General features: G+C 57.5%; 1 protein-coding gene across 5 annotated transcripts in view; it reads left to right on the top strand.

The window, feature by feature from the left end:
* Positions 1-11,878: 11,878 nt before the first annotated feature.
* The window catches only part of LOC138817637 (guanine nucleotide exchange factor DBS-like), an 84,078-nt gene continuing 70,244 nt past the window's right edge, over positions 11,879-25,712 (top strand). For 3 of the 5 annotated variants that reach the window (XM_070008126.1, XM_070008125.1, XM_070008128.1), the window contains exon 1: positions 22,914-23,285. In XM_070008126.1, the coding sequence (XP_069864227.1) occupies positions 23,153-23,285 (133 nt within the window). In that variant the 5' untranslated portion in view covers positions 22,914-23,152. Of the gene's footprint in view, positions 11,954-22,912; positions 23,286-25,712 lie in introns of those variants that run through there. The other 2 variants (XM_070008124.1, XM_070008123.1) reach the window with 2 other exon arrangements.

Below are 25,712 nucleotides of genomic sequence, written 5' to 3'. Positions count from 1 at the left end.
GTGCCCACAGCGCCCACGAGGGGGCAGACTTGCCTGGGCCAGCTGGATGTCTGCCCTGGGCCCTTGTGCTCGCGAGTTTCCTGGGAGGCCCTGGCACACACTGAAGACAGACGCAGCCCCGTGAGCAAGACAGGGTTGCCACCCAAACGCCAGCCCCGTGAGGACGCCAGGGTTCCCCAGTGATCGCCAGCCTTGTGAGGACGCCGGGTTTCCCAGTGATCGCCAGCCCCGTGAGCAAGACGGGGTTGCCACCTGAACGCCAGCCCCATGAGCAAGATGGGGTTCCCCAGTGATCGCCAGCCCCGTGAGCAAGACGGGGTCGCCACCCAAACGCCAGCCCCGTGAGGACGCCGGGGTCGCCAGGTGAATGCCAACCCTATGAGGACAGCTGGGTCCCCGTCTGAACACCAGCTCCGTCAGGATGCCGGGGTCCCATGCGAACGCCAGCCCTGGCTTCCCAGACGACATTTGACACACCCGCAGGCTGTTTGCTGGGATGCACGGACCCCTCACGTGGACGGCGCCGCCCCACTTTGCACTGGGGCCTCTGCTCTGAGCCGTTCTCCCTGCAGGCACTCTGCAGTCCTCCTCCAGGGGGCAGAACCAGGCCTCATGCAGACTGCCCCCTCGTCTGTGCCCCCTCGTCTGTGCCCCTCATCTGTGCCCTCGTCTGTGGCAAGAGGTGAAGCTATGCGCCTGGGAGCAGGACGGCGGCTGCCCAGCCTTGGTGACCAGGAAGGCACTGGCCTGTTCCTGCTTCTCTCTGGGCCGAGGTGATGGCCACCTCGGTGTGTCCCCTCCCCTCTGCAGCTCTTTGTCTCCAGATCCGAAGTTCACGTCTGTAGCTCCAAGATGGTGGGGAGTGAACTGCAGGGCTGTCTTCCCATGGTAGCCACACTGTGCGGAAAATCGCTGTGCTCTGCCCAGCACTGTGGCTCGCGCACATGCTCTCTCTCTCTTTCTCTCTCTCTCCTCTCCTCTCTCTCCCTCTCTCCCTCCCTCCCTTCCCCTCCCCTTTCTCGTACCAGTCCTGGGGCTTGAATTCAGGACCTACACACTGTCCCTGCGCTGCTTTTGCTCAAAAAACAACACTCTACCACTTGAGCCATAGCACCACTTCTGGCTTTTTCTGAGTAGCTTACTGGAGATAAGAGTCTCACAGACTTTCCTTCCTGGGCTGGCTTTGAACCTCAATCCTCAGGCTTCAGCCTGCTGAGTAGCTAGGATAACAGGCATGAGCCACCAATACCTGGCACCATGGCTCTCTTTGATCAGATGTCTTAGGGCAAGTGGCTGGACCTGATGTATGGCACTCCTAGTTTGAGCCGGGGCCTAAGATCTGGAGCCTTCATAATTTCTTTGCAGCACAGCGCCCCTGCTGGGTTTGCAGGCTGCCAGCATGGAGCAGACTTCAGGTGCAAGGTGTGGTCCCACCCCCAGAGGGCTGAGCCCTGGAGGGCTCAGCATGGACAGGCCCCTGCCCACATGTCTACCTCTGTTCCTGGGAAGTAAATGTCACAGTTCCCAGATCCTAGGGTGGCCTCGAGGTTTGGCCAAGAGCAGGACTGCACCTTCCTAGCGTTTCTTCTGCCTCTGGTGGGAAGTGTTGGCGGGAAGTGCTGGCAGGAGGCCTGCAGGTGATCTGTGGCCGGGGGGGGGGGGGGGGGGGGGGGTGTCAGGCTCAGGCAGGAAGGGGCCTTGGGCCGGTGAGATGGGCCCCGCCCCAGAAGGCTCTGGTCTTTGTGCTCCCCACCCCGTGGGCAGACACCTCCAGCCAGCCAGCCGTAGTCAAGATGACCACCAGAAGTGTCTCATGCTGTCCACACAGTGATCCTCCCGCAGGAAGTGGCGCTGTGTCCTGGTGCCCACACAGCCAGGCTGTGCGTCTGGGGCCTTGTGGACCGGGGGGCCGCCCCAGGCGGGCAGGGCCTCTCAGGGAGCGGATGGGGAGGCCTTGGGGCTCCCACAGGGCCTCCATGCAAAGGGAAGAGACTTGGTCTGGCCTTCACAGTAGCTGTGGGCAAATCCCACCACTGAGAATTGGTGCCCCAGGCCCTTGGCTCAGCTGTGAACCTCAAGGCTTCGTAGAGGTGTCAGGGAGCCTCCCACCGCCAGGCTGGGTGTGCCCCACGAGCGGCGAGGGGCAGCGCCTGGGCCCAGCTGGGTGTTGCTAGCTCTGGCTTGTTGTGGTATTGTTCCGAGACAGTCTCACACAGGTGGCTCAGGGTGGCCTTGAACCTGCAATCTACCTGCTCCGCACCAGGAAACCCACGTAGGCATATACCACAGCCCTCTACTCTGACTGAGAAGAAGAGCTGAGGAAGCCAGGGTTGTGGATACAGCTGTGACCTCAGGCTCTGGGGCTGGCCACCCCCTGGGTGTGCGGTCGGAGGGGTAGGCAAGGGTGGGCAAGGGCGGGCTGGCGCGGACTCAGGGCTTCTGGGTGTGGGAGGGGTACGGAAGCTGGCAGTGGACTCAGGCGCCCACTGACAAGCAAGACAGGAACCAGCTGCTGCCCGGTGCTGGAGCCGTGCGGGGAGGGGCACCATGCCCTGCCCCTCGGCCATGGCTCCATAGACCCGACTCCCTCCCCAGAGGGCGCGTTGCTGCCTCCTACTGCCACAAAGAGTTCCAGAATGTTCCAGTCTCATGCGTGCCCACAACTGCTTGCATGGGAGTGGCCGGAGCGTCTGAAGCCACAGCCTCATTCGCTGGACACGTGTCTCCAGCTAAGCCGTCTCTGCTGGCCCGCTGTGTGCTCCGTGCACTGGCCAGGGCCCACCAGCGTGGCCTGGCACCCTCGGCGCTGTCTCTGACGTGGGTTGTAAGTCACCCAGAAGCCTCATTCTTCTCCAGGCTGTGGGCTGCTTGTGACCTCCAGCTCATGCCGGGCCTGGCTGGCACTGATAGCCACATCTGGACTCTGTGAGAACAAGAAAGTGGGGTCCGCACCGGAGATTTAGTAAAGGTGGTAGGCAGCCCAGGGCAGGGGCCAGGGTGCCGTGCTGCCTCAGAGGAGGCCGGGGCACTGGCGTTTTACCCTGGGCTGTCTGCTCTCTCCCGTGAACTGTGGCTATTTCTAGGCCAAGGCAGACACCCAGGGGACACTGAGTGGCTGGGTCCCAGCCTGGCCCCACCTCTGTGCTGTGTCTTCCTCCCACTCTTCTCTTCAGGCCAAGGATGCGTTTCTATGGAAACAGGCGGCCTAGGCCACCGTCCCCCTCTCCCCCACCCCACCATGTGCTGCCAGCTCCCACAGGCACCCACAGACCGTGCTGGACCTGTGCGGGCCCCAGGTGGCCCGTCCCCTATCCTCATGGTATGGCGGCCCTGCAGTGTAGTCAGGTCGTCTCTGCCCTATGGGAGACAGGCTGAGGCTGGCATCTCTGCTCTGCCGGTCACCCAAGCTCCATGCCCACTCTGGGAGTCTGTGTCTGTGTCTGAACCCTTCTCCATGGGCAACTCGGGAAGTGAAGCCGGCCGGGGTGAGTGGTACTCAGTCCTCCTGCCTGCACCGCTCTGACCCAGTGCCCATGGAAGTGCCCTCCGCTGCTGAGGCTCCCGGCAGGAGGTGGAGGAGCCATGGCCAAGCCCCATACCAGCCTCGGGGCCAAGCTGCATGGATGGTGCTGGGTGACACGGGCCTTGCATGCTCCCATCCTGATGGTTTTTCTGTGCATGAGGTAGGACTCGGATGGCTCATGTGTACAGCAGCTGCGTGGCTTCCAAGTATCTGCCTGTGAGTGCCCAGTACCCACTTTGGAGACCAAATGTAGACACTGCTTGGCCTTCAGTTGTGAAGTTGATGAAGGCACATTTAGGGAATGCCTGGATCGCATTAGAGAAAGTGAACTTCGTTCTTCCTTACTATACAATGTTTATCCTGCAAATGAAGCGCTTTATCAGGCTTGTTGAGGAAGAGCTTTGTGGATAATTTTCGTGTACACAAAGGGGGAGAGGAAATGGAACACTCGAGATTTTCTCTACTCACCACCCTAGGCTTCTAAATCCTGGGCGCCAGTCTCTAGCATTCTGCATTGTTGGTCTGGCCCCTGGCTGCCTGGCTTACCAGTAAACGGAAGCTGAGCTTGTGGGTTCTGCCCGGCCGGTCTGCAGGTGGGAGGTTCGCCTCTGTCTGTGATGTGTGCTGTGGACGTCCATGTGGGCTGGGTCCAGGCCACTCAGCAGGCTGGAAACAGAGGCAGGAGTCCTTTGGCATCGGGGGTTCAGTCTCTGTCTCTTCCGGCCTTCCACCCATTGGGTGAGGCCCCACTGTGGGGAGTGGCTGGCTGCAGGGGGGAGGGCTACTTGGCCACATTTGAAAAGAGTGGCACCGCCCTCAGGCTGGTGTTGGATTGCCAGCCAGAGACCAGAGGCCCGCTGGCCACGCCCACCCGGGCACAAGGCCCAGTCCACCTTCCTACTTCCCGTACACATTAGATATTCTCTCCTGAGTACCTGGACTGCACAGACCTCCTCTGCCTCCCCTCCCCCTGGTGTCCTCACTGCCTTCCTCCTCCCCTCCCCTCCCCCTGGTATCCTGACTGTCCCTCCTCCCCTCCCTTCCCCCTGGTGTCCTGACTGTCCCCCCCCCTCCGCATCCTGTCCCCCTCCCCTTCCCCCTGGCGGCCTTACCCTCCTCCCCCCTCCTCCTGTCCCCTCCTCCCTGGGCAGCTGCCTGGGCTCAGGACTCCCAGCTGCCCTCCCATGAAGCCATGTCACACCTGTGCTTCCCTGGTGCCATACTTGCTGAGTCCTAGGGCCGTCCCTGCATCTGTCTCCTGGCCCCAGGCACAGGAGGCCCATGGACCCTCCCTGTGGTCGTCCTGCGGGGTCCTGGGGCACCCGCAGGTGCCAGGGGCAGGAGCTGTGCTGGGCCAGCGCTGGCTGGCTGTCCCCGAGGGCCGACCACAGATAGGCGTGTCTGCCCCCCAGGATTTCCGTGGGGTTGTGGGACACAGAAGGTGACTCTAGGTCCATTGGCAAAGTGCTCCTTCTCAACCTCCCCCCACAAACCCCCGGCTGTGTTAGGTGCCCTGCCCGTGGTGTGGAGCACCCGCGGAGTGGAGGACTCGGCAAAATGGAGCACCGGCAGAATGAAGCACTCGGCGGAGTGGAGCACCGGCAGAATGAAGCACTCGGCGGAGTGGAGCACCGGCAGAATGAAGCACTCAGTAGAGTGGAGCACTCGGTAGAGTAGAGCACTGGCAGAATGAAGCACTCGGTAGAGTGGAGCACTCGGTAGAGTAGAGCACTCGGTAGAGTAGAGCACTGGCAGAGTGGAGCACTGGTGGAGTGGAGCACCAGTGGAGTGGAGCACCGGCAGAGGACATACGGGTCAGCCGCCTGCCATCAGGAGCCCTCATCGGGACGCTGGCACCTGGGTGGCGCCTTTGTCCTGAAGCCAGGCCTCCTCCCGGCCTCCTCCCTGCCTCCTCCCGGCCTCCTCAAGTGTGCCGCTTCCTCCGGGGGCGGGGCGGGGCAGGCGCTTTGTGGGCACAGAGCCAGCCGGTCCCTCTGAGGTGGGGTGTGCCTGGTGTTGTTTTCCCAGGCAGCGCCCAGAACAACAGAATACGAGGAAGCCACCCTTGTTCCTGGCCCCAGCTGTGAAAAGGCCGGCCAGAGCTAGACATTCATCTTCTTGGCTTTGTTTCCACTAAGTTAAAGGGGACATGCCATCCCTCTAAAGACAAAGGAGATCATCTGAGGGCAGGGCAGCATCTGAGGACAGGGTCAGCATCTGAGGACAGGGGTCAGCATCTGAGGACAGGGTCAGCATCTGAGGACAGGGGTCAGCATCTGAGGACAAAGGTCAGCATCTGAAGATGAGGAACCAGCATCAGGATGAGGGGTCAGCATCTGAGGTCAGGGTTCAGCATCTGAGAACAGGGGTCAGCATCTGAGGACAGGGGTCAGCATCTGAGGATAGGGTCAGCATCTGAGAACAGGGGTCAGCATCTGAGGACAGGGGTCAGCATCTGAGGATAGGGTCAGCATCTGAGGACAGAGGTCAGCATCTGAGGATGAGGGGCCAACATCTGAGGACAGGGGTCAGTATCTGAGGATGAGGGGTCAGCATCTGAGGGTGAGGGGTATCATCTGAGGATGAGAGGTCAGCATCTGAGGACGGGGTCAGCATCTGAGGATGAGGGTTCAGCATCTGAGGACAGGATTCAGCATCTGAGGACAGGGGTCAGCATCTGTGGACAGGAGTCAGCATCTGAGGACAGGAGTCAGCATCTGAGGACAGGATTCAGCATCTGAGGACAGGGTCAGCCTCTGAGGACAGGAGTCAGCATCTGAGGACAGGATTCAGCATCTGAGGACAGGGTCAGCATCTGAGGATGGGTTCAGCATCTGAGGACAGGGTCAGCATCTGAGGACAGGAGTCAGCATCTGAGGACAGGGGTCAGCATCTGAGGACAGAGGTCAGCATCTGAGGACAGAGGTCAGCATCTGAGGATGGGTTCAGCATCTGAGGACAGGGTTCAGCATCTGAGGATGAGGGGTCAGCATCAGGGTGAGGGTCAGCATCTGAGGACAGGTGTCAGCATCTGAGGACAGGAGTCAGTATCTGAGTATGAGGGGTCAGCATCTGAGCATGAGGGGTAGCATCTGAGGACAGGGTCAGCATCTAAGGATGAGGGGTCAGCATCGGAGGACAGAGGTCAGCATCGGAGGACAGGGGTCAGCATCTGAGGATGAGGGGTCAGCATCTGAGGATAGGGTCAGTATCTGAGGACAGAAGTCAGCATCTGAGGATGAGGTCAGCATCTGAGGACAGGGTCAGCATCTGAGGATAAGGGATCATCATCTGAGGACAGGGTCAGCATCTGAGGATGGGGTCAGCATCGGAGAACAGAGGTCAGCATCTGAGGACAGGGGTCAGCATCTGAGGACAGAGGTCAGCATCAGAGGACAGGAGTCAGCATCTGAAGACAGAGGTCAGCATCTGAGGACAAGGGTCAGCACCTGAGGATGAGGGGTCAGTGTCTGAGGACAGGGTCAGCATCTGAGGATGAGAGGTCAGCATCTAAGGACAGGTTCAGCATCTGAGGATGAGGGGTCAGTATCTGAGGACAGAGGTCAGCATCTAAGGATGAGGGGTCAGCATCTGAGGACGGGGGTCAGCATCTGAGGACAGCGTCAGCATCTGAAGACAGGAGTCAGCATCTGAGGATGAGAGATCATCATCTGAGGACAGGGTCCACATCTGAGGACAGAGATCAGCATCTGAGGGTGAGAGGTCAGCATCTGAGGACAGAGGTCAGCATTTGAGGACAGGGTCAGCATCTGAAGACAGGGGTCAGCATCTGGGGACGGGTCAACATCCAAGAAGTGACCCATCCATGAGACCCGGCTGTGCACTGTCAGGTGACAAGACAGTGTAGCAGGCTAGTGAGGACTCGGGTGCCACTCTGAGAAATGTCACTCTAATGACAGGTATCCCTTGTCACACTATGCTGGGGTCCCTCCCTCCTCCTCCTTGAAGAGGCCTGGAAACCAGATGGAGGTGTGAACAGGACACACCTTCCTGCACTATCTTGTCTGGGGAGGGGGCAGCTGAGGTGCGTTGGCTGTTCTGTGGGTGTGATGTGAAGCTGAGATCCTCTGGGAGCCCTGTGCGTGAGGCAGGGAGTCCTTGCATGAAGTGGGGAGCCCTGTGTGTGAAGTGGGGAGCCCTGTGCATGAAGTGGGGAGCCCCGTGCGTGAGGCAGGGAGTCTTTGCATGAAGTGGGGAGCCCTGTGCGTGAGGTGAAGCGGGGAGCCCTGCGCGTGAAGTGGGGAGCCCTGTGCGTGAAGTGGTGAGCCCTTTGTGTGAGGTGAAGTGGGGAGCCCTGTGCATGAAGCGGGGAGCCCTGTGCATGAAGCAGGGAGCCCTGTGCATGAAGTGGGGAGCCCTGTGCGTGAAGTGGGGAGCCCTGTGTGTGAGGTGACGTGGGGAGCCCTGTGCGTGAGGTAAAAAGGGAGCCCTGTGCATGAAGCTGGGAGCCCTGTGTGTGAGGTGAAGTGGGGAGCCCTGTGCGTGAAGCGGGGAGCCCTTGGAGCCCCGTGCTTGTGAGAGCTGCCATTGTTCCCTTTGTGGCCCTCCAGCTCCCCTCCCCTGACCCCTCTCCAGGGTGAGGCCTTACCCATGCGCCTCTGTGCCTGGACCCCCTCTGAAGCAGGCTACCAACTCTTCCCACAGGCTCCCACCTGTGTGCGGGTGGGACTGTGTCTTCAAACAGTTCTGACCCCATGTCCACCATGACCTAGGGCCTGAGAGGATAGGGTGGGTGGTCAGGGCAGGGCTCATCCCAGCCCGGGGCCCTGCTCTCAGGGAGGATGGGTGGACAGTGTCCCGGGCTGTGGGTGGTGTGAGCCCCCGGGGGCTCCATCAACAGGACCTGCCGAGTGTGACCGGAGCCCCAGGACAGCCCATGTCCAAACCCAAGCACACCTGCACACAGGAGGAAGACACCAAAACATTGCTGTACCACAGGGTCTATAATCCTACTGCTAGTCAAAAGATGGTGTGTGTGTGTGTGTGTGTGTGTGTGTGTGTGTGTGTGTGTATACACGCGTGTGTTTACAGGTATGGCGATGGTAATGGTGGTTCTGGAGTTTGAACTCAGGGCCTTGAGCTGCTGGGCAGGTGTTCTACCACTTGATCCAAATGCCTGCCATTTTTGTTTACATTGTTTTTTATATGACTTTCATTATTTTTGAGATAGGGTCTCAATTTGAATATAAAATGGTCTGGCTCTGAATTCTATTGATGCTGGAACAGCAGGCTTGAACCACCACACCCTTCTATTGGGTGTGAAAAGAATCAGTTTTGGGGGCTGGGAAGGTGGCTTAGCAGTAGAATGCTTGACTCAATGCATGAGGCCCTGGGTTTGATTCCTCAGCACCATATAAGCAGAAAAAGCTGGAAGTAGTGCTGTGGCTCAAGTGGTAGCGCGCTAGCCTTGAACTGAAGAGCTGAGGGACAGAGTCCAGGCCCAGAGTTCAGGTCCCAGGACCAAAAAAATAAAAAAGAATCAGTTTGTTACCAGTGACATGGATTGTTACAACTTCATATAAAGTGCATCCAAGAATGGACAGGATGTTATCTCTGTGTGACATCAGCACATTCCATGTTTCCTAGGGCACAACACAGCAGTTTGTACTGACAAAATGCATGCTAATTTGCTAGTTTTATGCACCAAAAAGTGGTGAGAATTTGTGTGTGAGAACCGTAGGTGGAGGATTGATTGGCACTGCCAGTCCTGTGGAAACATCCACCCTATATCTGCCAACTCTCCTTACCCTGCCATTCTGCCAGTCATCACTGATTTGTTTGTTTATTTATTTATATTTTGGTGCCATTCCTGGGTGTTGACCTTGGGCCCTGGGCACTGTCCCTGAGCTTTTTCACTCAAGGCTGGTGCTCTACCACTTGCGCCACAGCTCCACTTTTGGCTTTTTGCTGGTTAATTGGAGGAACATTTCATGGACTTGCCTTCCAGGCTGGCTTTGCACCACGATCCTCAGATCTCAGCCTCTGGAGTAGCTGGGATGGCAGGAGGGTTTAGCTGGTGCTGGGTTCAGCCAGGACACAGAGCGTGCTGGCTGCTCTTCTCGTAGGTCTGGTGGGTTCCAGCCATTCACCCACGGGAGCTACGCCAGCCAGCTGGGCTTTCTGTGTCTGTAGCCACACAAGCACAGTTATACGCTGGCTGTCTCATGCAGCAGGTGTGGGGCATCAAGCAGGCCTTGCCTCCCCCTCCAGATCCCAGCCCCTCCTCCCACCCCAACCCCAGTGCTGGAGTGCTCTGCTGGCTGGTGCACTTCCGGGCTTGTCTGCCCTTTGATGTGCTGGGCTGTGCCTGCCTGGCCCTGGCTCATGATGTGTTTGGGGTTCTCAGAGGTCTCCCCCTTCTGCTTGCAGGGCAGGAAGGGTGTACCTGGCCTTGCAGCAGGGGGGCGGGGGGGGGGGTGAGTAGGCTCCTCCCCCCCCCCCCACTGGCTCTTCCTCCCTAGTTGCTAAGGGGAGGCTTGGTATCCAGGTGTAGCATTTCATCACCTCCCTCCTGCGGCCTCTGGGAAGAGCTGCTCTCCTGGGTCTTTCTGAAGCAGGCAGGATGGAAGGTGCAGGGGCTCACTGACCTGGGCACCGGCAGGAGCCAGGGACACCTTTCTGGTCAGCTCTGAAAAGTCCCCTGAAGCAAATGCCTGCTCGCACACGTCTGAGTCCAAACCCCTCTGCCGTGTGACCTGACCTCAAGTTCTGTAGTGACGACAGCAGGGGCGGGTGCTGTGTGTAGCTGTGACGCTAGTCCGGCTTGTGGCCCATGACCCACTAGGGGTCCTGGGCAAGTGGCAGGTTGGTAGGTTGTCAGCAGGTTCTTGAGGCGAGCGTGAAATGAGTTGTACAGAAAGAGGTCCTTCGGTGCCTCCATGTGAGAGTAAGATGGTGACGGCCTCAGAGAGAGGAGACCCAGTGTGAGAAACGGACTCCAGCAGCTGTGGAGACAGCTTGCCCTGTCTGTGGGGCAGGGCAGGCTTGATCCAGGCCGTACCATGTCCTGGAGCCTTGGCCCTCTTGAGTAGAACCTCCTCCCCTGGCCTGTCCTCCCTTATCCTGAAACTGACCGCATCAGAAAGTCCTGGGTTAATGTAACTGCATCTGGAACACCCTTCACAGTGACTTGGAGACATGGGTACCCACCAGCCAAGCAGACACCCCGGGCCAAAGCTGGGGCCAGAGTTGCCCCTGGAATGAGCAGCTTGGAGTCTTTGCAGCACACGGCCCTCCCAGGGTATGGAACACAGGGCACAGACGCAGGATGGAGCAGACAAGGAGTGGGAATGGACCGAGCTCAGCTGACCCCGCTTTCTTTACACTTGCTTTCAAAGCTATCCTGATGCACACAGTGACTCCCAGCACGTGGCCAGTCAGGCAGCTACCCGTCCAACAAAATATGTCAGTGTATGTTGTTGTACACGTGGAAACACGGGTGATGGACACTGTGGAGCACAGGGATGATGTGGGACACCGTGGAACACAGTGGCGGTGTCGGCCACCGCGGTGCGGGCATGTACAGTCCCGGCACGCACAGTCTGGCAGGGTCTGCAGTGTGTGTGTGTGTGGGGGGGGTGTTGAACTTGGCGAATCCCGCATCTCCTGATGCCTCGGGTGGCGCAGTCCGCGTCCGGAGCCTTCTGGCAGCCAGGGCTGGGGCCCTCAGAGCCCGGCTGCTGCCGGTGTCGGGTGCGCCTGGCTCCACGCCAGCCTTGCGGGGCGGCGTTGCCCACGTCCCGGGAAGGCCACGCCCTCGCCAGCCGGCCCGTCCCCTCCCCTCCCTCCCCCTCCCCTCCTCCCCGCACGGGTCCCAGGCACGCACGGCCATTCGCGGGCGGCTCGGGACCGCGCGCACCTGAGCGCCGACCATGCGACCGCGCGCAGAGGGCGCGCAGGGCTGCTGTGGGCTCTGCGCCTGCCCGGGGGCGGGCGGAGGTAAGGGGGGCAGGTAAGAGGGGGGGCAGGGAAGGGGGGCGGCCCTGCCCCTGACATCGAGTCTGAGCCCTGGGGGGGCGGAGCCCTGCGCCCCGGTGACCCCGGGAGGGAGGGGGACGGGGCCCTGCGCCCCGGTGACCACGGGAGCCTTGGCACGCACCGGTCCCCCGGGGATCCGTCCCTGCGCCGGGCGGCGGCGGCACCGTGAGCCCCAGGTGCCGCAGCGGTGGTTGGCGGGGCGCACGCCGCTTCCGCTTCCGCCGAGGAGCGCGCGCGCGCCCCCCGCCCGCCCCGGCGGGGACCGGCCCCGCCCCACGCCCCCTCCTCACCGCCGCCCCGCCCCGCGCCGTCCCGCGCCGCCCCGCAGACCTGCGGCGGCTCCGCGGCGGAGGATGCGGTTTTGGCTGCGACATGAGGAGATGGCCTTGGAGGAGCTGGCGCGGCGGCTGCGTGCCGTGTGCGGGCGCACGGGTAGGGACCGGGCTGCGGCCGCGGGCATGAGGCCGGGCGGCGCGCGGCCTCCCCGGGGACCGGGGGTTCGGGGCCGAGCGGGCTCCGCGATGGCCGCGCATCAGCCCCGGCAGGGCGAGCTCGGGCCAGCTCCTGGAGCCGGGAGCCGTTGGCTGCCCTGTGGGGAGGCCGGGAGCTGCTGTCATTGCGCCTGGCGGTGCGGCCCCCTGACGCGGACACGGGGCCAGGGCACCCTGGAGGTTCGCTGAAGAAAGGGGGGTCCCTGGGACCCAGGGGTCACGGAGGATGAGGCGCCATCAGGATGGGATGGGCACGAGGTCTTGTGCAGGCGCCCAGCCTTCCAGACGCACAGACCCGGCCCCGCCAGCGTATTACATACTGCCTGGTGGAGATGAAGGCTGCCGGGTTGGGTGTGGCACGGACTGAGTAATTAACCTGGCCAGGGGCCGTGGGGTGGACTGGGGCGGTGGAGTAGGCTGGCTGTGGGGTGGGCTGGCCAGCCGTGGGGTGGACTGGCAGCAGTGGGGTGGACTGGCAGCCCTGGCTTCGGTCTGGGACGCTGGCCTGGTAATGCCGGTGTTGTGACGGAGCTGCTGCGCATTGTATGTGGGTCAGGAGGAAATGCAGCCATCTGACACCACCTGTGCCCGCATCCTAGGCTCGGCTGGCCTTTGCGGAGGCAGATCCGGCACAGGGCACAGTGGAGGCGCCCGGAGGGAGGAGTGGGATCTCTGGTGGGAGCTGCTCCAGCGCTGATGTCACCCTGGGTGGGAGGAAGTTTCTTCATGCCATCTCAGGGAATCGGGAGATGGCAGCTGCTTACTTAGTGTGAGGGGCAGCTGGGGTGCTAGCGTGCCTGTGGCCACCGCTGTCTCATGGGAAGCAGGCCGCATGCCAGCTCTTCCGCAGCACCCTAGCTGCAGGCCAACCCAGGTCCGGTCCCCAGGGGGCCATAACCATTGCTTTGTTGGAGGTGAGCTGCCTGCGGCCATCCCCTGCTTGCCTATTCTTTAGCTCAGTCCAGTCTTGCTTCTTGCTTCCTGATGTGGGGGCATGCCTGCAGGAGGCTGCAAACTATGGCACAAGAGACCTGCGTATGGCAGTGTGGACAGGAGCGGTGCACACACGGGGTACCTGCAGCATGCCCTGAGGGGAAGGAGCAAGCTCTCCTTACCCCAACTGCCATCTCACGTTTCCCTGCTGGCATCTGCTCAAGGATCCCTGTAGCACAGTGACTTTGGCTCAAGGTCATATATAGTCGCTCCTACTCCAGGGTTTGGATGGTGGGAGATGTGGGCAAATGACTTGATCTGGTAGCTGGTATGAGTGCTCAGAGCCAGGGGACCTCACTGGCCTCTGGAGGATGGGGTCATGGCTAGAGGCTTGAGCCAATGGCTGCCCTGAAGCTGCCTCTGGCTAGAGCTACCGTTGCTCTGCTGTGGCCCCCTAGGTGTTTTCTTGGCCATCTATTCAGGACACGCTCTTCTGACTCCAGATGACCTGGAACTGTCACCACCTGCGCTGAGCTGCATGAAGGGGACCACGTGAGATGTCCAGATGGCCTGAGAATCTGCATCCCTGACCTTGAGCATTTAGATTTCACAGGGATTCTGCTCCTAAGTCTGCTCTTCAGAACCATGTCCAGGAGCTCTTTCCAGCAGCAGCAGAGGCCTGTGTGATAGTATTCTTTTCTAGTGTTTTCAACTCTTTTGGTGTTCTTTTTAGATGGACAGTAATTCATTTTAGGGAGAAATGATACATGGACCTAGATTGGGGTGTTTATGAATGCAGAACTGGTGGCCTCAAGCTAGAATGTGCCTCTCAGTGCCTCTGACTCATGGGGTATGGGCAGAGTAAGGTCTAAGAATTTTCACCTTTAAGTCCCCAGGTTATATACATGCTCCTGGTTTAGAAATCAAATGTGGAAAACCATTGTAGTGGCAGTGTTGACTTCAAGTGGAGTCTTAAGCTTTGTGAATGGTGAAGATGTGGATGGATGGATAGATAAATGGATGGAGGGATGATGGGTAGATGGATGGGTAGGTTGGTGGGTGGTGACATGGATGGATGGATGGATGGATGGATGGATGGACAAATGGATTTATGAATAGTTAAATGTGTGTGTAGTATGGGTGGGTGGATGGATATATATAGATGGATAGATGGATAGATAGGTGGATGGATGGATGGATTGGTGGGTAGGAAGATAAATGAATAGATGGATGGTGGTTAGATGGATGGATGGTGGGTAGTTGGATGGATGAATGGATGGATGGTGGGTAGTTGGATGGATGAGTGGATGGATAAATGGTGGGTAGATGGATGGATGGCTAGATGGATGGATGGTTAGATAGATGGATGGTGGGTGGATGTAGGAATGAAGGGTATATAGATGGATGGGCAGGTTGGATGGATAGATGGGTGGGTGGATGGATACATGGATGGGTTGATGGATGGATAGTTGGATGGATGGATAGATAGAGGGATGAATGGATGGATGGGTAGATGGCTGGATGGTGAATGGATGGATGAATGGATAGATGGGTGGATTGTGAATAGATGGACAGGTGGGTGGATTGGCTGGATAGATGAATTGGGTGGATGGTGGGTGAGTGCAAAGATGGATGGATGGTGGGTGGATGGATGGTGAGTGGATGGATGGATGGTGGGTAGTTGGATGGGTGAGTGGATGGATGGTGGGCGGATGGATAGATGGTTAGTGTATGGATAGTGGGTGAATGGATGGATGAGTGAATGAATGGATGGTGGGCAGATGTATGGATGGATAGTTGGATGGATGGGTAGTGGGTGAATGGATGGATGGATGAATGAATGGATGAATGGTGGTTGGATGGATAAGTGGTGGGTGGATGGATGAATGGTAAATGGATGGGTGGATGAGTGGGGGGGTGGATAAATGGATGGTGGATGGATGGATAATGAATAGATGGATGGGTGAGGAGTGGATGGATGGTGGGTGGATGGGTGGAGGAGTGGATGGATGGATGGTAGATGCATAGATAATGGGTGGATAGATGGAGATGTGGATGGATGGATGGTTAGGTGGGTACATTTGGGAATGATGGGTAGATGGATGGTGGGTCGGGAGGTGACTGTAAGGATGAATGGGTAAATAACTAGGCAGTGAAAATGTGTTATATGACAAAGGTGGTAATGCTGGGGTGTGGCTAATGACCTTTGACTATTTATAGATGGAACGTGAGTTTGCCCCAGATGTGGATGGTGGAAGGATGCTTACAGGCCTGAGCCTCTGTCTGCTGTTGGGGTTCACCTTTGGTACCCATTCCTGTTGACCAAGCATTTCTTTTTCTCTTGTCACATCATCTCACAAACCAAGAACTAAATTTTGACTTTGAACTCAACCATTCTGGGGACTTTTTTTGTCCTATGTGATTTGTGAGCATCTTTTCAACATGCTCCTCTGAGGAACCCCAGCACCCATTGTGGTGTTCTCAGTCCAGACACCACATTAGAGAACGGGGTGCAGCCAGGCTTTCCGGGAAGGTTTGTCTCTAATCTCCAGGGAAGGCCGAAGCGGGACAAGAGCAGGCCTGTCGTGACTGGTAAGTGAAGGTTCTTGCTAGCAAAGGCAGGTGGATAGAAGGGAAGAGAGAAGCAAAAGCAAGCATAGCACTCAGATATACAGGCAGTGGGAGGAACTGGCATGTTGTGCTGTGAGTTCTACCCATCTACCCAACCATCCATCCACCTACCATCCATCCAAACCTGGCCTTTCAGGGATTCCCTGTGAGGTCAACTGGGGCGGAACTCCAGTGAGCAAGTGTGCTGTCTCCTGGGGTCATCGCAAAGTCGGGGTGGAAACAGCAGCCCAGCAGCGCACGTCACCTGTCCAGGCTCTGGATACCAGTTGTGAGGGCCCAGGAGCCTGCTTTTATGGTTGACTCAGTGACCGTTGGAGGGCCAGAAACGTGTCAGGAGGTCCTCACCCTGCTCTCGTGAGGCTGTGGGGGGCCATTAGAAAGAGGTCTTTGCTGGCCAGGCAGTGGCTTGGTCCCTCTCCTCCCCTACTGAGCCAGCATTTCTGTAAAATCCATCCATCCGTCTGTCTGTCCATCCGCCATCAGGGAACATTGCTGGTTGTGCTCCTGATAGAGGCACATCAACGGTATGGCTGTAAATTGGGGTGCTCTGCCTGTGGCACACAGAAGGCACATAGCACGCCGGACAAGGAGAGGAGCCCCTTCACGCCACTGTTGTGGTGGAGGAAATAACTCAGAAGTGGAAAGAGGAGGACATAGCAGCATTCTAAGATAGAGGGAAAAAAATAGAAATAGCTTAAGTGCATCACCATGGGGAACAAAAGTTATCGTGAAATTGTCACTGATGAAATATGTAAGCAGCCCCCTAATCTGTGAAGGAGTCCTGGGAACCCCTGAAGCCCCCATCAGTGCTGGGCCCCAGGCTTGCCACAACCATGGTCAGTGCTGGGCCCCATGCTCACCACGACCACAGTCAGCGCCACAACCACAGTCAGTGCCAGGCCCCACGCTCACCACGACCATGGTCAGTGCCGGGCCCCACACATGCCATTTTTCTGTCTCTGCCCTAGCACCAGGGTCTGAAGTGAGGCATGTGGCCACTGGGCTCATAGAAGAGTGCAGGACCCCGCATGGCTTATGGAAGTGCACAGGTCCCCGCGTGGCTCATGGAAGAGTACAGGACCCCATGAGGTTCACGGAAGAGCGCAGGACCTTGCATGGCTGACGGAAGAGCACAGGACCCTGCATGGCTCACAGAAGAGCACAGGACCTCCCATGGCTAACAGAAGAGTACAGGAGCCCACTTGGCTCACGGAAGACCACAGGTCCCCGTGTGGCTCACAGAAGAGTACAGGTCCCCGCGTGGCTCACAGAAGTGCCAGGACCCCACGTGGCTCACCGAAGTGCCAGGATCCCGTGTGGCTCACGGAAGTACACAGGTCCCCTCGTGGCTCACAGGAGAGCACAGGTCCCCGCGTGGCCCAGTTGGAGCAGCTTGTGATGTAGCATCGCTGCCATCAGTGACTGACATGGGAAGCAGAGTTAACATGGCCAGTGAACAACTGGATGTCCACATAGGAGAGGAGAGGCCTTCGGGTGATTCCACTCTCTTGATTTAAAATAGGTTGAATTTCACTGTTTTCCTTTGACTACAGTTAGGGAAAGAGAAGCTTCCCAAAGGCATGGCCATGCCCTTTAAGCACCTGAATCCTGCTAGAGGACACAGATGTCCTCTTCAGGGACCCGAGCTGAACAAAAAGAAAGCTCTCCAGGGGTAGGAATTGGAAAGCAGATACTACGAGGAACACTTTCTTTGGTATTCTGGAGCCAGGCTCCTTGGTCCTGTCAGGGTGGCGGAGAGGACCGGTCCCCGTGGTGTGCTGGTTGCCAGCCAGCTGGTGTCCTGTAGTGCTCCCTGGTGGCTTTTAACATTGCTCTGAACATTTTAAAACCTTCTCTGATTTCTCCATGTGCAATGGTTAGGACTATAAAACACCAAAGTCTGCTTTTCAGAAAAGCGTGTCAACCTAGGTGGCTGAAGACACAACAGACGCTGCTGTGAGTTCACACTGCATTTGCACATCTGGCTTATAACCGTGTGTAAGGGCTGGGTATGAGGTCATGCACCTGTAATTGTGGCCTCTTGAGAGGTGGAGGGACAACAGGATCTCAGTCTGAGGTCAGTCTGGGCAAAGTCAGCATGAGGCCCTGTCTGAGAGAGCTGAGTGGCTCAAACAGTGGAACGCTGGCCGCACGTGCTCAAGGCCCCAAGTTCAGTCTCCAGCACCACAACAAACTGTAACTCTGCATCTGTATTAAGCATGTTCCTACATTTTTTTGTCCCTGTTCCATAAAAGATCAGATACACAGCTGTTCACCTGGCACTGCTGTATTATATATCATAGCACTCCAGACACATTTCAAGTATAGGAAGGACATGGGTGAGTTCTGTGCAGATCTAACACCACTGTGGACGTCTGTGGAGGTGGGTGTCTGTGGAGGTGGGCGTCTGTGGAGGTGAGTGTCTGTGGAGTTGGGCGTCTGTGGAGGTGGGTGTCTGTGGAGGTGGGTGTCTGTGGAGGTGAGTGTCTGTGGAGTTGGGTGTCTGTGGAGGTGGGCGTCTGTGGAGGTAGGCGGCTTTGGGGTCCTGGATCCAATCCCCATGGAGAATTGCATCTCAAGGTATAGTGGAGGCCCCAGAACAGCATCTGGGAGATTCCTGCACATGATGAAGGGAGGATCTTGGTTTAGATTTGTAGAGACCCATATATTCATGCTTTGGTGGTGATTTGCTTGCTATGCTTTTCTTGGGTAAAACAGACAACTATAAAGCCGGTTTGAGCTGTGCTGGCTGTGCAGCCTTCTTGCTGCTGCTCCTTACCTTTCTGTCTTCCTGTGTCCCTCTCGTGATGACGTTACAAGGCAATGTCATCACGCCTGCTGGCTCTGTTCTTGCCCCGAGTCGGTTCCTGGTGGCTCCACCCTCACCTTCCACTTTTCCATAAGGGCCCTGTTAGGTATTTCATTGTGTGTGGCTCTGTGTTGTTTGCTGGTTACTTCATGGCAGTGGCTGCTTCTCTCTAACCACATTTGGAGTTGCCTAAGAACAATGTTCATGTGTGTACCCTGCAACCCCAATAGGCTGTCTGATCTGATGGTCTCCTGTCAGTCTGACAGATCTGATGGTCCCCTGTCAGTCTGATGATCTGATGGTCCCGTGTCAGTCTAAAGGATCTGATGGTCCCCTGTCAGTCTGATGGATCTGATGGTCCCCTGTCAGTCTGATGGATCTGATAGTCCCCTGTCAGTCTGGTGGATCCGATGGTCTGGTGAGTAAATGGGTGCTGAACCTTATGTTCCTTTTTTGTCCTTGGAGACGTTCTGGGGAGAGAATTTCACAATCAAACCACCTTTTCTTGTAATAAACAAGAAACAAACATTACAGAGAAAACTGACAAATATTTTCATTAGTAGAGAGCAATTGTTACAGTCCCCTAGGGCCCACAGATTCACTATTCAGCCAAACACAGCATGCCTTACCGAGTACAGATCTGCAGTTTAATCAAGTACAGATCTACAATGTACCAGGTACACATTCACAGTTTCCAAGCACGGATCCACACTTAGTCAAGTATAAATCCATGATTTACCAAGCACAGATCCACAATTTACCAAGTACAAATTCAAAGTGTAAGCAAGTACAGATCCATGAATTACCAAGTGCAGGTTCAGAATTTAATCAAGCTTAGTCTTCCATAGGTTCCCGATGAGAACTAGGCTACCTTTGTGTGTTTGCTTTATTCCTCGCATTTTTCCACAACTCAGGCTTGTGTGCACACGTGTGCCTGTTATCACACACGAAGTGCCGGTGCTGGAGATGTAGTGGCTTCCGGGCAAGTGAGAGGGAAGGGAGGTCAGAGGGCTTAGGCAGTGGTGGCCAGCCCTGCACCAGGGTCCTTGTGGTGGAAGAGACCCAACTGCACCAGGCACACAGAGCCCTCGAGTCTGGGCTCCTCATGCAGCTCTCTTTAAAGAGATTTTGAAGTATCTGCCTGCCGGGTCCCTCCGAGGAGCCTTTGCTCAGATTGCAAAGATTCACAAGTACTGGGGCGGGGAGAGAGGGGGCATCTAAATCTAGGGAAGAGTCACTGAAGAAAGCTGAAGATACAAAGCTAGAAAATACAAACGTGCTGATTGTTCTTGGTGAGTTATGAGATGAGCCAGTTCTTCTGAATCTAAATTGCACATGCTCTGGGTTTTCTGTTGCTCATGTATTAATGCTGGATCCCAAAACATAAAACCTAGATTCTCAGTTGAAAGGAAGACACCCCTGGGCTACTTTACTCTGGCATTGCATTTCCTGAACGTGGCTGGGCAGGGCGGGGAGACGGGGAGGCCATCACTGGGAGGCTGCACCATCCTTGCAGATGGTGGTCAGAGCTGGGAGTCGGACCTGGGCTCTCCCATGCCAGAACAGCACACTTCCCCTGAGCTGCAGCCAAGCCTTGTGCTCTGCACCTGGGTGGACGTTGCCGCTGCTGGACTTGGGCAAAATCTCTGAACATCGTTGTCGTGATTGGTCAGCATGATGTAGCTGTTGCTTACAAAGCCAGGAGGAGTGATTAAAAGGCTTGCGTCGAAGGTGGCAGGTTGCACACTGTGCAGGTCTCGTGTCCACCTTGGGCCCCTCCTGGTTTGTTCCTGGGTTCCTCATAGACCACTTCCATCGCAGGCCCAGCCTGCGATGGAAGAGGTTGGCATCAAAGCTGACAGAAAGCCTCTGAGCACAGCTCCCTGTGTACACCGCTCAAGTGGAAAGTGACCAGCAGTGGGGGGCACGCAGCGGCCACGTGCTCAGCCATGACTTGCTTCCCTGCCAGGTGGTGAGGTGGGGACTGGCTCCGGAGCAGCCCTGGCCAGAGCTGACCCGAGCTGAGGACTTGGCCGAGGGCCAACCTGGCCCTCCCTGGCCTTCTTGGCCAGTGTGTTGGCCAGAGCCAGGCTGGACCTTCCTGGCTGGGATGGGGCAGGAGGACATGGGGGAGGGGCTGTGGGGCCTCTCACTTGGAACCTGTGCAGTGGGGGTCCCGGGGCCCTGGGGGGGTGGGGCAGGCCAGTGGGCAGCATGGAGCCCAGGAGAGAAGCTGCTATCTTTGCAGGGCTCTCAGGCCCTGGCCTGGGGCGCCTTGGATGCTGGGACTGTGTGTGCGGCTTGGAGATGCACCCAGCTCCATGTGTGTCTAGTGCGGCTTGCGCTTTTCTGTACAGAGCCCTTCCCAAGGCAGGGAGCCTTGTCTGACACCAGGTTACGGCTTGCTGGGGCTTCAGTTCCCCTACCCGGTCCCCAGCCTGCATCTGACTCCATCAGATTAAGGAAAGCAGGACGCTGAGGTTGTAATAAAGTTTATACTGTGACTTTCTTCATGGTAGCGAGAGGCCACCCTATCAAACACTCGGTTTCAGAAAAGCCGATCTTCCCCAGCGTCCTCCCTTCATTTAAGTGCCCGCCCTGTGGAGACACTCAGACCTCCGAGTGTTTGTCTGTTCTCACCGGAGCTGTCTAGGGCAGGGCGGAAATGGCCACTGCCGGACACAGGAGAGGAAACGAGCAGATTGAGAGTGAGGGTTCTTGAAAAAAGCTTTGGGCAGTAACGTGCTGAAACACGTTGAGTTCTATGGGGAGAATTGACCTAACCTTGGCCCTTGGAGGCCCTTGACCTGCACACTGCCCAGTGCATGGCCTCTGGCTGGCCTGCTCAGGGAGAGGGGTTGGGGCTGGTCCCAGAGCCAGGCCTGGCCACATTCCCGTGGCTGCATCTGCGGAGACCCATAGATGTAGAAGCGAGCACGTAGGACTCAATCCAGGATGTGGGAAGAGGCGTGGGTCTGGGAGCACCTACATCCATGGCCATCTGTGTCCCCTGAGTGTAGCGACTCAGTCGTGCACTTGCTTCTGTCTGGACACACAGGTGTGGGTGCAGAGGAGGCTCCCACGGGGAGGCGGGCCTTACAGGGTGGCCTGGCCTCCACTTTGGTCAAGGACATCCCTTTGGCTTCTGAGTGGCTGGGCAGCCCAGGTGTCTCTCTGGGCTCTTCTGGGCTTTCTTAGCAGGATGCACAAGGAGGCCAGGCTGGGGTAGTAGTCTTCCAGACCACCATGCTGCCTCTGCAGGAAGCAGCTCCTGTGGATGTGCAGGGTAGGAGAGGGTGTGGGGCATCTGCCCTTCCAGCTGGAGCTGAACTCTGGCCTGGGTACTGTCCCTGAGCTCTTCAGCTCAAGGCTAGCGCTCTACCACTTGAGCCACAGTGCCATTCTAGGCCTTTTCTACTTAACGTGCTGCCGAGAATCGAACCCAGGGCCTTGTGCATGCAAGACAAGCACTGTACCACTGAGCCATGTGTCCAGCCCCTCGGAGGACATTCTAGATGGCAGCCCTGTTCCTCTGCACGGCTGCAGTATGCACCTTGCAGTGGGCACTTCCTGCCCCTCATTCCCTGGGCTGTTGCAAGAAGATGAAAGGGGCAGGTCCTGGGAGGAGGCCATTCTGAGCATCAGAGGCCAGGTGTACACGTGGGTTCCTGCAGAGCAAGTGTGTGTGCCCGTGTGCGCCAGCCACTGCGAAGGGCAGCAAGGTGCCCGGAGAAGGGTATCTTCCAGAAGCCCTCCCATTCATGGCCCCCGTTCAGTGTCCCCTACTACGCCTGGACATAGGAAAATAATGGTATGACAAGGACAGTGCTTCAGCCCTGGGCACCTTTGCAGTATCCTTATTAAAACGGAGCCGAGCCAGTGGCTCACACCTGCCATCCTGGGTACTCAGGAGGCTGAGAGCCAGAGGACTACTGTTTGAAGTCAACGTGGGCAGAAAAGGCCACTAGACTCCATCTCTAAAAATAACCAGCAAAAAGCAGGGCTAGAGATGTGGCTCAGGTGCTCAAACACCAGAGGAGCAAGCAAGCAGGCCGAGCAAGTGTGAGGCCCCTAGTTCAAACCCCAATATTACCAAACAAAAACAGACCAAAACCAAACCCACCAGTGCTAAAATAGAGCGCCACAGCAGTGCCTGAGCCCGTGGGCAGCCCTCACTGGGGCCTGGCACTGCCCTGGCGTGGGATGGCCAGCCCCTTGGAAAGTGTCCTTGCAGGGCCAGCTCCTTGTGCTTCCTCCCCCCGACCCCTCCCCTGGCTGGCTGCAGAACTTCCCAGTTTGTTTCAAAAAGCCGGCAGCCGTCCCTCCCTTCCTCTCAGGCCTCTGGTTGTTTGTTTGAACTTGAGACTTCCTGAGGTGGGGAAGGTGTTTTGGCCTGAGCAGCTCCCAGCACTTTGTCCCGCCAGCCGTGCTAGGAAGGAAGCCCCAGCACGGACACACGGATGGGTGGGTGCGGCCGTCCCCACTCTGCCCGCCTCCAGCGGCACCACGGCACCATTTCCCCCCGTGCTCTGGAGCAGGCGCTGGCCCAGGGTTTGCAGGCTGGAGGCCGGGAGGGCTGTTTGTCCCTCTTTCTTTTGCTTTGCGACACGGTGAGAACCAAGGTCACCAGGACATCGGTTCTCGTGACTCATAGTGCCCAGGTGCCTCCTGTAGGCCCTGGCACACGCACGGCTTCCCAGCTCCCAGTGTGCCTGCGGGGGTGTTCACCGCCGGCCTCACGCGTGACCTGGGCTGGAGATTGACCCAATGTCGGAGCAGGGTCTGTCCAGGGGGCCCACCCGGTGGCTCCGGGCAGAGAAGGTTATGTCCAGGGGGCCCGCCCGGCGGCTCTGGTCACTGCCGAGGAGACGCAGAGGAGTCCCAGGGCGGGGAAAGCCGGGTGAGTCTGGAGATGGGGACGGTGTTGGCATCCTAGTACGCGGGCCTCTCTCGATAGTGTGTCTTCTACTATCAGACACAGCTTCAGGAAACTTGCAGGAGTCTGAACTGTGGACAGGTGGCCTACTGGGCATCTTCATTCGCCCCACACAGGCTGAGTCTGGCTTTGTCTGCTTTTTTCCTGGTTGGCATCTGTCCCCGGCTGGCTGGAGGCCCTGGCTGGACTGCTGCTTGCTACGAGTGCCAGTGGTCAGGAAGAGGACGCAGCCAGGCCTGTTTTCTGGAGGCATCCTCTCCGGCACCTTCTCCGATGGGCAAGTTAGGTGGGTAGGTGGCCCGGGGCTGCTGGTCACCTTAGCGTCCGAAGCATGGGCACTGCAGCGTGTTCAAATGGACAGTGCAGTGTTAATCCTTACAGCTCTCAGAATAATATTTCACACATTAACTTCCCAAGGAGCCAGCAGGGTGTTCCAGGAGGGTGAGCGGGACACAAGTCCGTTGTTGACTAACGTTCTGGCAGGAACCTGTGCCTGTCTCCCATCTAGAGATTTGGAACCTGCACTGTAAAGAATTTGGGGCTGCTTCAGCTTCAGGTTTGTGTGTGGCATTGTTAGGGTACTTGTGTGTGGCATTGTTCCCTGGGTACTTGAGAAACAAAGAGACAGTGTGCCAGCCCTAGGCCCTTTGCATCTGCTCCTCATGGTAGTTTGCGGGTGTTTTCAGCTCTACACGGACACCCTACTGTTTAGGTGGGTCAAGGTTTGCCTCAGGGTGGATGGTCAGCAGGTAGTCAGTGCCCAAGCAGAGCAGAGTGGATGTCCAGACCTAGCAGAGCTGGCCACAGCAGGCTGGGCGGCTGGCGGTTTGGTGTGCAGTGTGTGTGCAGATCGCCTAGGCAGTGATGCCCTCTGGGATGGCATCCCCACTGGAGGCTGCAGACGTGACAGACATGACAGTTGTTTAAAAGCAGTTGATACTTCAGGGACAAGGAGTCTGCACAGTAGCTCCTTGCTGTCTGTGTCTGGTGAGAAGTGAAGTCTGGGCTTGAGCTGGTGTACCATCCCCATGTGACAGTGCACAGATGAACAGGGGACACTGCAGAGAGTGGCGGGCGAGGATGGGATCCTGGGAATATGAGGACCGGCAGGGCAGGGCTCCCAGAGGGACAGGCTTCTAGTCAGATGGCCCCAGAGCCACTGCAGCAGGCAGGCTGTGTGCTCCACAGAAGCGGAGCGGGCCCAGGGCCAGAGTTGGCAGCCTGAGCACATGGCTGACACTCGGGAGGTGGGGATTTGGGGGAGTAGGCTGGGGGTGTGTGTGAACTCTTCTAGTGCTGTGTGTTCGGGGAGGGGCTGTTCCACTGCCTTTGTCCTGGATCATTTTCAGTTGTCTGTGAGTCATAAGAGATAGAAACACCTCCAAGCTGAAAGATGTAAATGGCCTCAGCAGGAGCGGAGCCCTGGGCTTGGCCTCCCAGAAGAGCCTCACTCACCGCAGGCCAAAGGCCTCCTCTGGAGGGGCCCTGCCCTCCCCCAGCCCACAGAGGTGGAGCCCACACTTCGTTCCTGGAACCTGCTGTGCTTGGTGCTGCTGGGGAGGGGGGGCGGGGAGGGGGTGAGGAGGTGGGGGTACAGTGCCAGGACAGTCATCAGGAGGCTGCGGCCTCTACTGTAGCACCATTACCACACATACATGGTGGGCAGGATGCTGTGCATGGGAGCACCTGGTCGCTGGTGACACCTTGTGGCCACCTCCCCTCCTGCTCCTTAGTTCAGTCTTAGAGCTAGTGTTGCAGGAATGACAGGTGAAAAATGGTTGACATGTGGGTGTCACTAATTTTGTGCCCGGACTGGCCTCTAACCTCAATCCTTGTATGTGTGCAAACCACCATACTTGGTCTTCAAAGTAGCTTTAAATGTGCACATGCATCTGGAAAATGGTGCTGATGTGGCCTCTGTGACATGTGGTCCTGCAGTCAGTCAGATGGTCCTGCAGTCAGATGGTCCTGCAGTCAGTCAGATGGTCCTGCTGTCAGTCAGATGGTCCTGCTGTCAGTCAGATGGTCCTGCAGTCAGTCAGATGGTCCTGCGGTCAGTCAGATGGTCTTGCAGTCAGTCAGATGGTCCTGCAGTCAGATGGTCCTGCAGTCAGTCAGATGGTCCTGCTGTCAGCCAGATGATCCTGCTGTCAGTCAGATGGTCCTGTGGTCAGTCAGATGGTCCTGCAGTCAGATGGCCCTGTAGTCAGTCAGATGGTCCTGCAGTCAGATGGCCCTGTAGTCAGTCAGATGGTCCTGTAGTCAGTCAGTCAGTCAGATGGTCCTGCAGTCAGTCAGATGGTCCTGTGGTCAGCCACATGGTCCTGCAGTCAGTCAGATGGTCCTGCAGTCAGTCAGAGGGTCCTGCAGTCAGTCAGATGGTTCTGTGGT

Source organism: Dipodomys merriami, unplaced genomic scaffold, assembly GCF_024711535.1.
Source record: "Dipodomys merriami isolate MVZ:Mamm:240054 unplaced genomic scaffold, mDipMer1.0.p SCAF_70, whole genome shotgun sequence".
NCBI lineage: Eukaryota > Metazoa > Chordata > Mammalia > Rodentia > Heteromyidae > Dipodomys > Dipodomys merriami.
Note: the sequence above shows the minus strand (reverse complement) of the source record. Positions and strands in the feature narration are given on the sequence as shown.